The sequence below is a fragment of the Scatophagus argus genome, chromosome 12 (assembly GCF_020382885.2).
Source record: "Scatophagus argus isolate fScaArg1 chromosome 12, fScaArg1.pri, whole genome shotgun sequence".
Taxonomy (NCBI): Eukaryota; Metazoa; Chordata; class Actinopteri; family Scatophagidae; genus Scatophagus; species Scatophagus argus.
In genome coordinates, this window is record NC_058504.1 from 18,381,773 (window position 1) to 18,399,552 (window position 17,780).

At 42.1% G+C, this 17,780-nt stretch overlaps 2 protein-coding genes across 2 annotated transcripts in view; one reads left to right on the forward strand and one right to left on the reverse strand.

Annotated features, from left to right (window-relative positions):
- Positions 1 to 7,841, reverse strand: part of si:ch211-26b3.4 (connector enhancer of kinase suppressor of ras 2) — a 49,770-nt gene extending 41,929 nt beyond the window's left edge. The window contains exon 1 of the mRNA XM_046406427.1: positions 7,530 to 7,841. Within this exon, the coding sequence (XP_046262383.1) occupies positions 7,530 to 7,593 (64 nt within the window). The 5' untranslated portion in view covers positions 7,594 to 7,841. The remainder of the gene's footprint in view (positions 1 to 7,529) is intronic.
- Positions 7,842 to 9,847: 2,006 nt separating this feature from the next.
- hdx (highly divergent homeobox) lies at positions 9,848 to 17,582 on the forward strand. Its single transcript, XM_046406606.1, has 11 exons — positions 9,848 to 9,998; positions 11,628 to 11,789; positions 12,066 to 12,212; positions 12,298 to 13,491; positions 13,573 to 13,629; positions 14,882 to 15,028; positions 15,666 to 15,864; positions 15,952 to 16,031; positions 16,578 to 16,679; positions 16,849 to 16,971; positions 17,077 to 17,582. The coding sequence occupies exons 2-11, from the start codon at positions 11,724 to 11,726 to the stop codon at positions 17,344 to 17,346; spliced, it is 2,385 nt and encodes a 794-aa protein (XP_046262562.1). The 5' UTR covers positions 9,848 to 9,998; positions 11,628 to 11,723; the 3' UTR covers positions 17,347 to 17,582.
- Positions 17,583 to 17,780: the final 198 nt, after the last annotated feature.

A 17,780-nucleotide genomic window follows, 5' to 3' on the forward strand; every position in this document is an offset into this window, starting at 1 on the left:
TTTAATCAGCATAAAGCAATAACCAAAACATTCAGCTAGACACATTGCTAGGAAGAACATATGTAATTCATTTTTTGAAAGCTTGCTGAATCAGATTCAGAGAGGAATTTAAAATAAGGCTGTTTTTTTTAAATACTCAATTGTTTAAAAAACTGTACTGCCGAGTTCCAGTTTTTATCTTTTTAATCAACTGATGAAATTGATGAATCAAAGGAATTCAATTTTGACAACTTGATTTCACATTTTTAAAAAAATGCTATCATACCACAACCTTGCCACAAAGATCCTCAATTTCATTTCTTCATTTCATTTCATGTGGGACACGAATACCTTTGTTAGCAGTTAGCAATCTGAAATATGTCCGTAAAAAACACTGAAGAATCCCATGATCCTTTCCATCACTAAATCCCAGTGTTCCAAGGCTTGAGCAAGCACTTCATGTTGACAGCTTCATCCACATTTGATGCAATTCCCTCCAATCTTTTCCACTTTCCTGGGTAAAATAAACCCCTCCTCTTTGGAAACACGAGGGTTTCCAGGCAACCAGAGCAAGAGCGCGAGATAGAGGCCTTCAAGCAGAAGTGAGGGATCAGCAGTACTTGCCCCTCAGGACCCTACACTGATGCAAGGCTGAGAAGCACACACACACTATAATTGAACACACAAGCACTGAGCCTATATATGCGCTCCACATGTTAACTGAAAGCTTGTTGAAGGCCATAATAAAATAACAGCGTTTAACCCTGAATGTGACTCTGAATAACTCGCAAAACTTGCAGTCACTTTGATGTCTGGCCATTAACATCACCTGAAATCAGACAGTCAAACATTTGTTTTCCACTGAGACAATGTCTGGGTTAGAGTGGAGCCTAAGAGGCAGCAAAGACTCCCATCCTGTCGTCCTGCCCCTCAACCACGAGCTTGCTGGGTAAGTGCTCTGGTGAGTGCGAATAAAAGACACAACACTCACTAAAAATATTCCTACTGTGAAATATTCATCACATCATGACAGAATATTCTTAAGACCGTGGCATTTTAGCTCCCTGGCATGTGCTTTCTGGTGTACCTCTGCCTCCCCTCTGAAATGCAGCTAGCAGGAAGGTGTCAAGAGGCAATGTGAAGGAACAGGAAGATGGAAAACAGGGTCAATAAGGAGAGGAGGTGCCAAGAGTTCAGAGGCAGAGCTCGACTCCGAGGAGCTAACCAACCTGAGGGAATCTGAAGAGACTGCAGACATGGTGGAAGTATTATAATATTTTAAAATGAACTTTAGCTTTACCTCACACGCCCTAAGTATCCCTGTTCTACCATATTTGAACAGTTTGCAGCTGCAGTTTGGGAACCCTTTGAGGAACATTTTTGCACTTCTCAGCTCATTGTCTTGATTTTACAGCTGTAACTTTGTAGCTCTCGTCAGTGTGGTTCTCAGGCACCTCTGGCAGCTGTTTTCGCAATTCAGATAGATCCACTGTATGCTATCTGTCCAGCAACAAACAACTGACACACAAAGTTAGCTGGTAAACTTTGCTACATGTATTTGGATGCTAAAGAAATGACAAATATTTTTTCTCACAAGTTAGTGGGGAGAAAAAGACTCACATTTGTCAAGCATGAAATATTTGCTGACATGTATGCCATACTAACATAATGAAATGAATAAGTCAGTTATGTTGTTTACGGATTTTCGCAACCACAAAATTAACTAATGGTTTGTGAGCATGAAATACTTCTTTAGCTTTGAGTAGATTGCAGTGTTTCACATAATCTGCATGAAACACTAGTATCCATATCCACATTTAATTGGTTTCTCAATGAATCTTCTGTGGGTTCTTCAGTTATTGGTTCCTCCCATTTTATTATTATTATTATTGCTGGGTTGTTGTGGTTAATATTGAGCTCATAATAAGCTGCTAAGTGCTTCAACATGCAGTATATTTACCTGAGTACTGTATGTCTTTAAGAGAGTGGCGACATTCTGACAAACACTACCACTCTATTAAAGAGCAGATCTAATGACTCAAGTAGCAGAGTGCAGCTCAATACCGAAACTATAAACACTTCAGATCCCTAAAGTTTCTGTTCTCATATTAAATGATTGATATCTAAACTCAGTAATTCTGACTAAATGTGTATTTTATCATCAACGGGGACAGAGTAGAAATTAACTACACTGTTGCAATGATCTGGTTTAAATAATAATAGATAGGAACTACTTCTTCTGTCTGTCACAGTCATATGCAAACTGTGGCTCTATAAATGCATGAGGCACCACTGACTGACAGAGCTATCATTGTTGGTGGCTGACTGTAGACGCAGTCATGTGCAGATCTTTTTTAGTCATGTGATGTATGTGACGGGGGGGAGGTGTGAGGTGCTGTGGTCCCAGTCATACACCTTGTGAAGCAGCTGAGATTTAATCACAATCTAGAAAGTGATGAGGTTATGCTGAGGCGATGTGAAGACGAGGAGAAGAAAGGTACCGCTGGGGCGAGACAGACTTCACTCTCAGAGTTCTTTGGCACTGGCAGGCTTTACCCAGGCACACACAGAGAGACAGAGAGTGTCGCTACTGGCGATGTTTATCACTGTCACTGACCGTGGGAAAGTGATTCCCATCTGTCAAGACTCAAGTTTCTGTGTTGATGTTTAAACATCACATCCTTAAAACTACGGAATTAAGTTTTATTTAGCTTTTAGTATCAATATTATATTAGTATCAGTTGATTTAGCCAAGTGATTATCATGATTCTTAAACATTTTGCTGTTGGTCTGAGCTTGGACAGACAAACTAGTTTTGCAGTAATAGAGTGCTGACAGATAAGCTAAAGTAAATGATTAACTCCAGATAGTCATAATGGCTATTATGAAAGGATAAAAGCCTGGATACTTGATCTAATTTGTGATCTAGTTTAATCTTTCAAGTCAGGGTTTGTCAGTATTTGTTGGCTTGTAAAGCCAGAAACTAAGCTGTCATGTACATGTGAATTTTCACACAATTTTTTGCCATATCCAGAAATCTCCAGTGATGCTGTCTGTATATCATGAGATCCCATGCAGGGTCCTGACCCCAAGGATAAGAAACTGCACTTGAAGTTAATATATGTAGTCATAAAACTGCTGCCCCCGGAACAACAGGTGCAAAATCAAACACACACACAGACACACACACACATGCATGCACACACGCACACATACACATGCATGCACACAGGCTTCTCTGTCCGAGCGCCCGGATAGAGCAGGCGCTTTGATATGATGCCCACTGCATCTCCCATTCTCCGCACCACTCTGCCATAGCCTCTGTGCGCTGCCCCTCTTTCTCCGTCATGCCCACCCCTCCCCTTGCACACTCCCTCATTTACTCCCCCATCTTAGCCTCCTCAGCCTTTCTTTCAGTTTGCTTTGTGCCTCCCCGTTTCTGAATCCATGTCCCTGCTCTCTCTCCCCGTTCACGACCATACAACAGGAGGGAAGGCATGCTTGTGGGTGTGTGTGTGTGTGTGTGTGTGCTGCGTGCACATAAACCTCGATATGCATCTCAATGTGTGTTGTAGACATACAGGATGTAGATTGGGCATCTCTGTATTGCTGGTTCCCCATTTTATGACATGTGCTATGACTCCAGCACGATCAGATCTGGTTTCCATGACTACCAATGCCCCACTTAAAGCTGCTGCTCCAGAGTTTGTGTGTCTATGCATGCGTGTGTCAGTGTGCATACATAAATGCATACCATATATACCAGTGAACATGTGCAGTCCGTCGTGTGCATGTATCCGTGTGCATCCATATGCAGTGCATGCACCTCTTTTGTCTATGAAAATCAGGGACCGGAGTTTCCTCTGCATGTGTGTATGCGAGTGCGTGTTTCCTCGCAATAAGGCACGCTCTTTAATCTTTAATGCAGCTGAAACTACAACAAGCACACAGTCAGAGCCAGGGGAAGCGTGTTTTCCAGCACAGACTTCTTTACCATGTCAGCAGGAGACCAAACAGGGAGACACAGTAAGGACACTGAAACAGCCAAACAACAACCAGGGGATTCTTTCACAGTCCCTTTCCTGACTGAAATTTCTCATATCGCCTTTATTTTTAGATTTTTTTTTCTTTCCAATATACATCAGCATGCCAAGAGGAAAAGAGAGATGACTGCAGGAAACTGCCTTATTCATTTTCCTGTCACCGTGTGCACCAGCACAGTGCTGATACTGTGCATCTGAAAGCACAGGGTGATCTGAGGTATAGACACCACCAAGAGCAGAAAAGTCCATTTTTCTTTGGTGCCTAAAATGTTAAAGCGCAGATCCGTAAGCGTCATACTTTACACATTGACTGCGTCTGCACACTCCCCAGCACCCTCACGCACACACATAGAGGAAACTCCTTCGGTGTGGGTGTTCAAATCAAAACAAACGCTGATGAGTCATCTTTCTCCTCACCAGTGTTCTTCTTACAGCTACAGTATAGGCTGCTTGGCTTGGTAGCTCGCTGTGTCAGGTTTTCTCGATGGAATTGCAGAATACCCCATTTCTTTGTCCAATATTTTCTCATATGACAGGAGTGGACTGTGGTGAAAAGAGGCTGTCCACAAGGCCTTGTAATATTATCCTTTTCTCTGTGTTGGGGAACGATGAACGTGCCATTTAATTTGTCCCTCTGATGGACATCACAAAACCTGATGCTGTCTTCATAATTCAAAATTTCCAAGTCCGAGCTGATCTAACTTACTTTTCAGACTAAATATGAAACACTGAATTACACTTGTCAGATATATTTTATAAATCAAACTAGCCAGCAATGCAAAAACTAGCAAAATTGGCCATACATAAAGTAGTTTAATAATTAGTGTTTCATCTCTTTCAGTTCTCTTATATTTTATCTTTTATACTGTATATTTACAGTGTTGATACTTCTACTTCAGTAAAATATCTGAATCCTAATACTGCAAATATCTAAATAAGTACAACGAATATAGGACAAAACACATGAACGTTGTTTCAAATGTTAGCACATTTAAAACAAGAAGGGTCTAAGTTAGCCTGTAGCTAGATTTTAAAAAGAATTATTACAAACAAATATTGTCTAATCAAACAAATTTGTTACTTGTGACACATGATAGGGATAGGCTCCAGCTCCCCCGCGACCCTGACGGATAAGCGGCATACAAAATGGATGGATGGATAGATGACACATGATATTTTAATTTGAGAAAGATTTCCTTTGAATAACTTGAGGACAGATAATTCATCTAAATGTGTTGCTATATGGCTATAATTAGTCTTTGAGCCTAATCCACAGTATTTCTATCATGAAAGAAAATGAGGACTATGGTGGCCAACAGCTGCCTCCAACCTCCACAGAGAAATAATATTAAGGGCAATTTGTCTGAAAGATGTAGGTGAGGACAAATGTTTGCTATCAGCACCTCATGTGTCTCATATTTGTGTGCAATGAAAGCACTTTTCTTTCTCGTGGTGAGCAAGAGAAATCACTTTGTACTGTTTAAGGAGGTCTCAATGTCACTGCTCCTGAAAAATGGCACAGGACTACTCAGATCAGCACGAGAGAGATGAAAAGCTTCCAGAAAAAGAGGCCACAGTGAAGCCCCTGTAAGTGCAGAGATTACCACTAGCCTTTTGACTTTTACTTTATACGTACGAAAATAAGATCTGAGCATAAGCCTGCCACTGAGGGTCTATGTTTAAAACCCCATAGGAAAAAGGGGGGGGCCTTCACAGGAAAAGGACAACACAGGGAGATGTTGGCGAACGTCTATAAAAATGACTGGATGAGTCCCAACTCTTCATGTGGAAGAGGCCAAAAGATTCTTTTTCAGGGAGGCCAAGAGTGAAGCAGTAACGAGATGAAACGGTTCTTCTGAAAGAGCTTGGTGCAACTGTGCACATTCTTCTTTGTCTTTACTTTACTTATGGCGAGCCTAAAAGGACGTATCAGTGTATTAGATTACCTGAAAGTTGCAAATAATAGAATGTGTGGCAATAAAAAAAAGAAATCTGATCTGATGATCAGCTCAAAGGTTTGAATCATGACACTCACTAAATGCATGATAAGCTGACTTTCCACTGTTAGTCCACGTATTAAATAACATTGAAACTTTCAGTTCCTTTTATGGTGATTTTCTAATGATCACAATTTGAAATTGAGCAACATTTGAGATAGCTGATATGAAATTGTGTCTGTTCCCCATTAACAGACAACAGCCAGGATGTCTTAGTGATTTGTTTTATTCAACTGTTATGTCATATACATTTAAAAGAAGGGGAATACATTGGTTTACCTTGGCAGAAGTGCATATTAGTGCATTGAGAACTTTATTTTTTTAGACTGACTGGTTCATAACTTGAAATGCAGGCCCTAAACTGGTGATATTTTTTAAGCCTGATTAACTCCACAGTTTCCATTGTGACTTAAAATAAGGGAAGGGCAATTTCTACAATATCTGGCTTTCTACCCCCTCGCTGTGTCCACCAAGGTTCTAACACCTTGACTTCTCATAATCAAGAGAAACTCAAGTAATCCTAAACAAAAGAACACATAGGAATATGGAGTTTTATAAAATTCATAGATAGACGATTAAATCGGGTCACTGCTAGTGCAATTAATGCAAACATGCAACCACGAGCATGTAGAGGAACGTGAGTATAGGTAATCACACAGCAGTCATTAAGTCATTCTCTTAAGCAATGGATTGCGGACACTCTGCCTCCCCGTTTCCATTTTCTGTCAATAGGCCTACCACAGTTTCTGTCACAGCTCTGTGGCTGACCAGAGTGTGTGAGAGCAGCTCTTACCCCCTCCCTCCACACACACACACACACACACACACACACGTACACGCATGATTAGTGATTACTCATTCATACTGTCTGTTTGAAGGAACGTATCTCACGCCAGCAAAGCAGGCGACAAAAAAGCGAGTGTGATCGGTGCGTTTGCCTTATATGGCAGTCGGCATTGCGCTGTCCAGGGTGCTGAAACTCACTGTACGACTGGCATTGGGGATGAGGGGGGGCATACAGCTAACTACATTAATCATATACGAACGCGCTCGTGCACGCAGGCACACACACGCACACACATACACACACACAGCATGTGGCGATACGGACTTGGAGCATGTGGCAGTGAGTGAAAGAGTAGATGACATCTTCCACATTCATTGATGAGAGCTATGCAGCAGCGGCAGTAGCAGCAGTGCCTATAGGCTGTGCTTGCGAGGGGTGCGCTCTCAAGCAAGCCAGATGACAGAACGCTGAGCCTCCACTCCCTGCTTCTTGGGGACATACAATTAATTGCACCGGCTCAAATGCGTTCACTTTAATGACTTCTTCAAATCAGTCTCACATTAGTCAGTTACAGCGGTTGAAATCATACGTCAGCCTGCAGGAGATCAGGGGAACACACATGCACACAGTGTGGCCCATCATCAGCACCATCATCATCATCATCATCATCACTCTAACCTCAAGCACAATCGGCCTTACAATGAATGGATTCAAAAAAAATACCTTTCATCCAGTCCAGCACTTGCTTTGGGGTCCATTTACTTATAGGTTCCATAACCAAAGCCATGGTGTCACAGTCTCTCCGATGTGAACGGCACAGGACTCAATGCAGGCGACATAAAACGAGTTGTCAGTCACATCTGGAATGACACGGAGACGGATAAATCTGAGGAAAAAGCAAAGGTGGTCAGTTTTATTCTCTCCATCAGAGCATGGCCGTCTGCAGAAACGGTGAACGGGATGCGGTGGTGCAATCCACGCGCACACACAAGAGACACGCACACACACGCGCGCTCTCTCATTTCACTCCCTCCCTCCCCTCTCTCTCTCTCTCTCTCTTTCTCTCTCTTTCTCTCGTGCCTTCCCGCCAGCAGCCTTCGCGCTGTGAGAAGTGGATTTGGTGGGTGCGAGAAGATAGAGCGACCCCTCCCCTCTCCTCTTTTCCTCCCGCCCGCCTCGCTGCAGCATCACAAGGGCCACCACTCACAATACAGACCAGGGAATGGTGCAACGCACACCATATAGGGAGACGCACATACATGCAGTGAGAGAACGAGAGAAGCATTACGCAAAAATAACTTAAGCAACCATTTAACGAAACCTCGACAAGAGATCACATATAACGTGCAGCAGGTATTGAGTAGTACATGGATATTTTAAATACCTATAGATTGCCATAGAAATATTAGAGAAATTAGACGTTTTAGGGAAAGAACTCGTGTCATCATCAGTGACTTTGCCTGTACCGAAAAAATAGTAGTTGTCTGCGTGTTATTTGTGCCTGCTTCACGGTGTGTTACATGACAAGACGAGGTAAGGCTTACATGTCAGTTGCTTTTTGAAGTTCACAATCTGTGAAAGAGGAATTCAGCATCAGTTGTCAGGCGCTAAGGCTCGGTGCATGAGCGCTGCTGAGAAACAGCGCCCCCTGCTGCGCACCTGGGACACAGGTGACGTCATGGATTAAAGCAGCAGCCTTAATCCACATCCACACACAAACACACATACACTCACACACAAACACAAGACTCACTTTGTTCATATTATATAGAAATAGAGAAAGTAGCAGGGATGGATGTATATACTGTATATATAGATAGATAGACCAACAATCATCTTTACTGTTATCATCAGTCAGGTAACGTTACACCTGAAAATAAGACAAAAGAAAATGACTGCATGACCCCCTATAAAAAGCAAGCATGCACACACACATGCTATAGGAACAGATGACAAAACACAGCAATTAAGTGAGTTTATTTTATTTTATTTTTTGCACAGACCTGACAGAGCAAGTTTGTTTTTCACTGCAGAATGACTCCTTCATTCTTCAAACTTCAAACTTTTGCTGTCAGTATATTTTTACATACGCCAAAATTATTCTCTGCATTTAACCCATCACCGATTGAACACACACATGTAACATGCAGTGGAACACACAGAAGCAGTGGGCTGCCTTTTCATGACACATAGATCTAATGTAGACCTCCAAATAGAGATGGATACTTGAGAACTTTTTCAAATGAAAATTAGTGGTAGAGAGCAGGCAAAGTACCTTTCTTTTGTCCTGGTTGAAAGGAGATGACTTTAACTGCCATATTGTCAAATGGTTTAGATTGCTATCACTAAATTCTTCTTTCATACTCACATATTCTCTGTCTTTCTGCCTGCCTCTCGCTGTAATAAATATTGTACAATACCTAAGTACACCTGTGGGCTCAGGTTCGTGTAGGTTATTTTAAAGTGTTCTGACATAGCCAGCTACAACATCAGTAATCTCTATTCTCTTAATTTGATTACTCAAATAAAATGTAATCGAACTCATATTGAAATTGTTCCATTTACATGACCGGAGTTATATACAGTATTGCCTAAAGTTGTAGAAGGTTTACAATATATCTAAATGCAGGCCTGAGTATAATGTAAAACCAATTGTAAAAAAAAAAAATGCTGATTTTAACATTTATTTCAGCTTCAACATTTTGAAATAGAAAAAAAACATCCATCATATGCACCACTTTTCTTGTCAATATGAAGTCTATCAATTGATCAAAAGTTAAAGACAGAATAGTCGACAAAACATTTGCATTTAAACTTAATATATATTCCCATATATTCCCTAATGTACAAGCACAGTTTCAAAGACACTTCGAAGGATACTCTGACACGTTCAGGTGATGAAGAAACAAACTCTTTTCCTCCTCCAAGTTTCGGTTTCTTCCATGTTTGTGACCTCCTCCTCCAGCAACCCACTGAACAAAGTCAATGGTGGGCGGGACCATGGTGCTCAGTTTTCAGCCCTTTCCGAATGTCACAGCGATGATCTTGAGCTCCCATTGGCTCCTGTCTGAAAATACGTCACAATCATGATTAGAATTGATGATCGGACGTTCTGATTTCATTGTCTAGCAAAGGGGACTGGTGAAGAAATCTGCTGAATTTGAACGTTCGTCTGATTTTGACACCAAAATGGTATGTAGGAAAGTGATTTTACTTTTCGTTTCAGGGTATCCCCGAACTGTTTTTGTTCGCATCCGCTCGAAGCCAGGGTCAGCTACAGTGACCATGGCAGGGTCGGAAAATCACAGATTTGAAGGAAAAGTTTAGCTGCAGCTATCCACTGGAGGAGCTATGCTAATGCTAATGCTAGCTAACGTTGACTGGCTTGGATATGGCCGCTTGGGCCTGCAAGCTAACGTAGGCTGTCTGCATGGCCATTGTGGCGATGCGGCGCTTACCCGGTTTGTTTACTGTCTGGCTCGCAGTCGTAAAGTTGTGCCGCGGGCTTCCTTTGTTGTAATTGTGTGTTCTAAATCCCCAGACTGTGGCTTTGGTGGTGTACTAATCTGACATGCCCACAATTTGTTTGTTAATTCTGTCTCTAATGTGTCCATATTGACTGTGGCCATGCGCACTCAGTCTACCAAAATAAACCTACTGGATGCTTATTGGTCGCACAACATTCCCGTATGTTACATTTTCTGTTTATCAAAACCACGAACAACTGTTTTTCAAACCAAGTGACCAGAGTTTTTCAGCTCTCTGTAGTTTAATCGGACTGCTTGCTACGCGTGCTTTTCTCCCTCGTTCCCTCTCACTGTGACAAACATAATACAGATTTGTCTTCAGACTTTAATGTATTTGAATTTCATAACACTGGACACCATTCGTGCTAATGTCTATTTGGGTGTCACATTGAAAAATAAAAGCTAATTATGTTCAAAGAAGAAAGTTATTTAACTTCGCTCGTACACGCATTAGTTATTTTGAATGGTGTGTTGAAACTGAATTATGTTCATTAAATAGCCTCAGCAGCCAATGCTGGGAGTTGGGATAACCATGTTTTGTTTGCACCAATGAGGCAGATCGTTTGTAGTCTATTACCCTGTAATAAGACCGTATCTAAGTCAGTCTTTTAATTGCTGAAGGTTCAGTATAGCGTTTTAAGATGAAGAGATGTTTAGAAATAATCATTTTTCAGTTAACTGAAGCATTTGTAATGTGTCTCCTGCTCTATTTTTAGTACTAAGGCAAAAAAAGAAGTATTCAAGTTAAAATAGTTTTATTTGCATGAGCATTTTAAGTGCAATATTGCCAAGGCAGGCTATAAAATATTTGCAAGGCAGTGAAATGGTCAATTTAAACTGTTGTTTCCTGTTGGCAACATTTCCAGTAGCTATTGTGCATTGAAACCCAGAAACTAAAAAGCAAACTAACCTAAAACCACTGAATTGTGACTCCAGGCGCAATGCAAGGTACTGGTTCTGTTTTCAGGTGCTAAACATCACAATGTCTAGCATATCCGCTTGATCGATAATGTTACACAGTGGCTTGTCATAGCTTATTATACTTTGACTGACAGTGTGGTGTGTATATTACAGCTTCACAGTGCTTGATTGAACTTTTTAAAGATGTTGTAATGTGTTATATGACAGTGTATTGACTGGCTGTCTACACTATGATGACAGTGATTGTTGCTTTTCTAAATCATGATTGAGAGAAGATTGCTAGTCTTCTGATACTTAGAAACGCTTTCAGAATGACATGGATTGAGTGAGATTTTTATTTAGCACAACATTGTCTGCTTTGCTTTCTCCTCAGCCACATTACCCAGCAGTGTGCCAGGTACACTGAGACAGGATGAGTACAGGCAAAGCTGTGCTAATCTAGAAACATGGAGGTTTTGCTGTGATCTGCATGGCAGCCTCATTCCCCTCCAGTAGCAGAATGGATGCCTGGCCACAAAGGCGTGGCCTGCAGACTGTGAGTATATCAAGAGTTGTCTTCCAATGTGAGATGTGAAAAAAATGACATGGCCTGAGCTCTGAATAAATATTGTTATTTTTTTAAATGAAACTGGCTACAAAAACAGGTCTAGATGGATAAATAGCTCTACTGGCAAGAGGAAAGATATGTGTTGTTGTTATTAGGGTGAACTGACCGTTGGCATGTGGAATTTTCTGTCAGCGTGCTGGGCTTTGTGGTGAATTCTTGTGTAATTAAAAAGTTTTTGGTGTTACCTTTCTGGTTGTCTCTCAGATGAACCTGCGGTCAGTATTTACGGCTGAACAGCAGAGGATCCTGGAGCGTTACTATGATAATGGGATGACCAATCAGAGCAAAGCATGCTTCCAGCTAATACTGCAGTGTGCTCAGGAGGCCAAACTAGACTTCAGCGTGGTTCGGGTAAAATGTGTTTGTGTTTTATCTTGTCATGCAGAATGTTTTTAAGTGATGTCACTTAGCTGATAATTTGCTCCTTTCACCACAGACATGGGTGGGCAACAAAAGGCGTAAGCTCGCCTCCAAGGTAGAGCAGAACGGAGGTGTGTCTCATTCCCTGTCCACTCATGGACTTGCTGGTGGACTGCTCTCCAATCACACATTAGCTGGAGGTGCTCTATCCAATCATAGCCTTGTGGCAGGGGCGCTGCTCCCTGCTGAAATGGCTGCAGCACGGAACATCCAAAATCGTGTGCACCTCCTTCCCCCATCCACATCCTTCCCTTCTTTCTCATCAGCATCTTCATCTCCTTCCTCCACGTCTCCCCTCAGCAGTGGGAGCAGCAGCAACAACAACAACAACAGCAGCAACAATGACGTTATACTGACCGGGATCTACTCTCTCAACTCCGTCCCTCGCTCTCGACCAAGACCCACAGCCCCCCCATCTCAGTCAGACTCTGATCTTTCTGTACACACATCCTCATCTCTGATCAGCCAAGCCCTGCAGAGCAGGAGCGGCTCCATCCCCTCATCCATCCACTCCAAGCTGGTCTCACTCTCTCAAAACCTCCCATCCCTCACACAAGCCTCAGGTCCTTCAGTCTACACTGCGGTCAGGAAGGGAACTTCATCCCTTGGGGAGGCTGGGGTAAGTGCAGGAGCAGGGGTAGTACCTCACAGCTGGACTAGACAATATGGCACAGCGCAAACACGCCCCTGGCCGTCTTCCTCACAGTCCCAAACTCAGCTTCAGCCCAGACCTCACTCCAACCCCCAACCTCAACCACCTGCCCCTCAGAAGACTCGGGTTTCCCTCCCAGTGCAAAACTCTGCGCCCTCCTCCGAACAGACACCTCGTATCCAGCAGGTCTTCACCTTGTCAGAGAGACGCGATGGGGACAGACCTAGGCCAAGTCATACCAGGAAAGGCCAGGAGAGCCATAGGCCAGCATCTCATCCTCTGGACACCAGTCATAACTTCTCCATTGCCATGGAAACTGGTGATGAAGAATATGAGTGGCAAAGGGAAGAGGAGCTGGCAAATATGGCAGCTGGGACACACATCCACAGAGAGCAGATGTCAGCCAGCCCAACTGAGGCTGAAGTGTCTGTGGTGAGTGGAAGCCACACACCACCCATGACTAGCTCCAAAGCCGCACTGCTTCACAGTAACGCAACTCTTCAGGGCAGCTACTCCGTTACAGCACAGACCTCACTAACAGGAGAGTCCAGCTCACAGGTAGGAGAAGTTCTAGTGTTATTGGTGCTTCCCTTCCAAGTGAGTTGAAAGACTTAACCTGACTTCTGTCTTTGTGTGCAGACTTCAGTTGGTGTCTCTGCTGGATCCTGGGTTTTAAGCAACTCCAGAAAGAGAACAGTTAGTATTGTTTTCTTTGCCATTTTAAACACCATATTTTGAATATTGATTATAGGAAGAAGCATTTACCAGTACAAGTATTTTTTTTATTCCCCAGGATGGTGAGCATGAAACCTTGTTCACTCGGTCACTTGAATTTCTCTCAGGATCAATAATGTATCCATCTATCATAGCGAACTAACGCTCCTGACGTCAGAACTGTATTGACCCTGTTTTCATCAACGTGCATGTCACCCTTGATTTTTTGAGGATTTTATCTGAACAATGCAAAAATGCACATCACATTCTATTATTTTATAAATAATCTAAATCTATAAAGTAGATAGTAACTGAAGCTATCACAAAATGCAGTGGAGTAAAAAGTTCAACACGTTCCTCTGAGTTGCAGTTGAGTAGAAGTAGACAGTGAAATGAAGAGACTCAGGTAAAGTCTCAAATTTGTACTTAAGCTTAGTACTTAGTTATTAGTCAATAGTTACTTTACACCACATGGCTGAATCTCTGCTGGAGATTATGCCCCAGGCTTGATATTAAACTGAGAGTAGAGGACTGCACTGAGCTGTAGCATGCTCATTTTTAAGAACATGTCATTAAACTAGCTTGTCCCCAGAGAGCAGCAGAGATTCAGCCAGAGACTTTGAGTGTCTCTGAGATCAGCTCATAATTTTTTTCACAGCCTTGCGTAAAATATCAAGATAAAGCAGAAAACATTACCTAAACATGAACAGCTGAGATTGTTTGGCAGACTAGACATATACAGAATTAAACAGAACAGTTTTTCAAAGTATAAGAAATCTTGCACTGCGCTTTGCAGTATATTTAGGAAGATGATGGTACCACCAGATTACTGATAGCTCAGAAGGCTATTTTGAAATCTGATAGCTGACATCCAAAAAACATGTCATCGACAACAGACAAACTTGGTGCTGTTCACTGAGTTAGCATCTCAGCTGGAGTCCAGACCAGCTAACGTTGTTTAACTTCTGCATGCCTGATCCATCTTGTAACTTATCAGTCACACAAAATCAGATCTTCTTTATTTGAAGATCGACCAGCCGGATCTTTTCCATGATTGGATGAATAACATTTTGCACTCAGTAAATATTCATGACTTGCTTTTTGCGATCCTGGGGGAAAACATTATTGCTTACAGTATGGTTGTTACACATTTACAGTGATGTCTGGTAAGTGAAGCTAAAATCAGCTTAGCATCGGCATGAGTGTTCTGTTGTTCTGCCATTTGTGTACTCAGCTGCAGGATCGGACCCAGTTCAGTGATGGGGATCTCATCCAACTGAAGCGCTACTGGGACCGAGGCATGACCAGCCTGGGCTCAGTCTGCAGGGAAAAGATCACTGCTGCAGCAAACCAGCTCAGCGTAGACACTGAGATAGTCAAGGTAAAAAAAAAGACAGGGAAATCTAGAAAACTACTGTTGCCTGACATTTCTGCAGTATCATTGAAACTCCAATAATATTTTGTCGAGTGAGAAAGTTTGAGCCTTTTTCACATCATCTGGACATTCGTCTTTGACATTTAGGGAAAACAAGACTGTTTGAGTTGGCTGAACTTTGTTGGGTGAGAAAGAAAACAGGAAAGAGTCACTCTTCTAGGTCACTGAAGTTTTCTAACTTACTCAAAGTTGTGTAAAAGTCACGCGGTTATATATCAGGGCCACAGTAGGAATGCTGATGGACTAAATATAGTCTCAGTCCTGACACACACATGACCCACTGCCATCTCAATTACTAGGATATTTATTGCAATGAAGAAAAATCTTTGCCTTCGTAGAGAAACAGTGTGCCACTATACAGGATAATTCTCAAATTATAAATGACTACTTAAAACTAATTTCATTTAGTGACATGTGTCCTCATTGATGAGTATTGTGTGGCTGTGTGGTGTAGTATGTGATTATTTTCCCTGACTTTGCCATCAGAATTATCAAACTGGACGCTTTAATTTGAAGAACTGATTGATATTCAATTTCAGTCAAGCACGTTACCATGTTGCCTTTCACATTTTCCAATTGGCAGACGTGGATCAGTAACAGACGGAGGAAGTACCGTCTGATGGGTATTGAAATCCCTCCACCTAAAGGTGGGCCTGCTGTATTTACAACCTCATCCCCAGGAGACAAGTCTCCTGTGGGCCTCAGCCACGACGAGGAGCAGCTCAGAACGCCTGAACTCGGAGATGACTTGAATGATGGAGAATCTGTCAGCCTGTCTGAAGGTGAGACAGCTGATACCATGTACATATCAGCACCTACCTCAGCTTAAACTGTGTGTCTTAGCATTCATACAGTGTTCTGGTTTACAGATGGCACCATCGATTCACAACACAGAGATGGAGAAGATGGAATAGATTTGTCCACTGCTGCTCCACTGGCCAATAATGTGGTACTTCATTCTGATGTTACTGTACAGCCTTATTAAATTTAGCCACTTAAAACAGAGAGTAGTAGAGAACATTCATACTCAAATGTGATAAGTGGATTAGAGCTCATTCATTCTACTTAGGCATATAAATTCATATTAGTTTGCAGCAACAAAACTATGCCAGCTGTTGTACATTAATGTGATGAGCTTTTACAATTTTTTTTTCCATCCAGTCCAATACAATACATGTTTTTGTTTTTAAATTGTTTCTAGAGTATGCCTGATATCATTATCTCTCTTCGGTAATGTATTACTGTGGATGGTGGTGCTTTATTTGAGTTTCACAGTCAGTTTGAGCCAGTTTAATCTGAGCACCACCACCATAGAAGACACCCAGTTTCCACTGCATTCTACAAAGAAGAAGTTTAAGTTTGTTTATAGGGGAATAAATAGGGAATAAAATCCAGAGCAAGTAATAGTCACTACAAGAATTACATGCATGATCATATTTTATTTAATTTTTCAATTCATTTATCTGAAGGTGTGATCATTTAATCTTTTTAACAGAAGATTGAAGTAATCGATGAGGACGAGGAAGATGACGAGGACTATGACAGTGAATTAGTGGCTTCAGATGTAGAACAAATGCAGAGCCTGCTGGAATTCAAGGTGAAGACACACACAAGTCTATGACAGACTGATCAAGCTACAAACTGAATTGTTTGTGCTTGTCTGTCTACAGTTCAAATAAAATGATGTTTGAATTAAAACCACTGTAACTCACAAAGATGTCGAGCACTGAGTGAACTTGTTGTGTCTTTGAATCATTCTTTTTCAGCACGAGGAAGTGCAGTTCTTAGAGAATGAGCTAGAGAACCAAAAACAAAAATACCAGGAGCTTGCAAGCTTCACCAAGAATCTGCTCAGCGCTGTGAGGGATAATGACCTGGAGAGACAGCAGGTACATTCACAGTTGTGTTTACATACTTACAAGGCCTTTTTGAACATCAACTTTAAGTGAAACACCATCGTTTATGTCTAACCTGAAGTCTGCTGTTGTGTTCAGGAACTCATGGCCAGTCTACCTCATCATTCAGACCAGGACTGGGACATGACTGTGGAGAGAGGGGCCCAGCCTGCTGCGGCATTGGCAGACGGGTCCCCCAACCACGATGACTCCCCGGCTGCCAGTGCCAGCAGCATGGAGCCTCTGCCTGCCCCAACATATGAAGAAGTCCCACTGGTCACCATAAACGAAGACAATACAACAACTGAAGTTACTGAGCCCTCTGCATCAGAGGAGCAACTGCAGGAAGCAATTTCTGAACAAAAGTGACTCTCGTGTACGTCGGCATACATACGCCTGTTTCCACACTCAACGCAAAAGCTCTTTTAACACAAAAAGGGACTGTATGGTCTTGCACAGACACTCTGGTAAACTCATGCTCCATGCCTAGTGCCTGTGGGTTGATGCTTCACTACGACTGTTGGGCTGACAAATGCCTTTTTTACTGCATATCATTCGCCTTGCTCTGGAACAGTCCAGAGAGAACAATAAAGACCTCTAACTTATCTGTGTGGCCGTGTCTTTCAGTGAGAGAGGTGACAGCTTTCTCAGTGATCAAAAAAAGTTAAGTATATTTAACAACCTGAACTGTAAAATTAATCAAGATAACTCTCAATAGCAGTTGCAGACGGTATATATATTTATATTCTGTAATGAAATTGCTCAGCCTACAGGATCACCATCCAATATGTCCAGATTTAACG